Below are 1353 nucleotides of genomic sequence, written 5' to 3'. Positions count from 1 at the left end.
ATGAGCTACCAGAAGGCCTGGAAGTCCAAGGAATGCGCGTTGGAGAATTTAATGGGCTCGACAGAGGAAAGCTATGCTAAATTGGCCAGGTATTGCCATAATATGGAGAAAACTAATCCTAGCTCGGCATTTTTTATTGAGATGGAGGTCGAGAACTGCTTCAAATTCTTCTTTATGGCTCTTGGACAATACATTCGGGGATTTCGAAATGCTATGTGACCCCTAATTCTAGTCGACAGTACAACTCTGAAATCCAAATACCAAGGCAAGTTGATTATTGCTACATGTCAAGATGTCAACATCCAAATTTACCCTTTTTCATTCGGCAGAGTTGATAACGAGAATGATCTGTCGATGCATTGGTTCTTCACAAAGCTCAGGGAAGTAATCGGGGAAGTCGAGGACCTTGCATTTGTAACCGATCAAGGACAGTCTATAATAAATGGTATTGCTGAAGTTTTTCCCGATGCATAACATAGGTATTGCATGTACCATATACAAGGCAACTTGAAGATCAGGTATCGGGGCAAAAGTATCGTTTCACTGATTAGGAGAGTGACTGAAGCTTACAGTATTGAAGAGTATAATAGGTACATAGTTGAAATATGAAGCAAATCATTTCCAACATAGGACTATCTAACGAAAAATGGGGATTGAACATTGGGCGCGCTCATATTTTTCAGGACGTCCATACAACATGATGACGTCAAACAACGCGGAGTCTCTAATGCATTATTCAAGAGGGATCGAGAGTTGCCAATTCTCACACTGATTGAGATTATCCGTGCGAAATTGCAGCAGTGGTTTAACGATCGACTTGCGGAATCACATAATTGTACAAGCATGCTAGCCCCGGCGAAAGAGGTAAAGCTCTTCAAGGCTGCAGAAGCAAGGAGAAAGTTAAATGTCAAATCACTAGACGAGTCGCGCTTCTTTGTAGAATGTGCACATCATACGACATACATGGTAGATTTGACTAGTGGAACATATACTTGTAAATAATTTCAGTTTGAGAGTTTTCCATGTGAGCATGCAGTTACGGTGGCTATGTATCGAGGATTTACAGCGAGAACATTATACTATCCTTATTACATTGCTGAAAATTGGAGAGCTGCGTATGTTGAAACCATATTTCAGTTTCCAAACGAAGCCGAGTGGGAAGTTGCCGATCATATTCGCCCATTCAATACATTGTCGCCACCTCTCATTGAACCACGTGATCTTGGACGTCCAAGTACTTTTAAAATACCATCTACTAAAGAATTTCGTCGACCGCATAGGTGTAGCAGGTGCAAATCAGTAGGACATACTCACCAATTTTGTACAAGTCAGGTTTCTCTAAATGACAGTTAG

At 41.1% G+C, this 1353-nt stretch overlaps 1 protein-coding gene across 1 annotated transcript; it reads left to right on the top strand.

The window, feature by feature from the left end:
- Nucleotides 1-1353, top strand: LOC111365688. Its single transcript, XM_022986222.1, has 5 exons — nt 1-215; nt 330-431; nt 480-590; nt 684-966; nt 1009-1353. The coding sequence occupies exons 1-5, from the start codon at nt 1-3 to the stop codon at nt 1351-1353; spliced, it is 1056 nt and encodes a 351-aa protein (XP_022841990.1).

Source organism: Olea europaea, chromosome 17, assembly GCF_002742605.1.
Source record: "Olea europaea var. sylvestris chromosome 17, O_europaea_v1, whole genome shotgun sequence".
Classification (NCBI taxonomy): domain Eukaryota; kingdom Viridiplantae; phylum Streptophyta; class Magnoliopsida; order Lamiales; family Oleaceae; genus Olea; species Olea europaea.
This window is presented reverse-complemented; position numbering and strand designations above follow the sequence as displayed.

What these genes read in the sequence shown, in the direction of transcription:
- LOC111365688 (XM_022986222.1), top strand. Translation starts at nt 1, where the DNA reads ATGAGCTACCAGAAGGCCTGGAAGTCCAAGGAATGCGCGTTGGAGAAT. An exon ending in CGGGGATTTCGAAATGCTAT is followed by an intron (nt 216 to 329) that starts GTGACCCCTAAT and finishes TTCATTCGGCAG; the next exon opens with AGTTGATAACGAGAATGATC. An exon ending in AGTATTGAAGAGTATAATAG is followed by an intron (nt 591 to 683) that starts GTACATAGTTGA and finishes CATATTTTTCAG; the next exon opens with GACGTCCATACAACATGATG.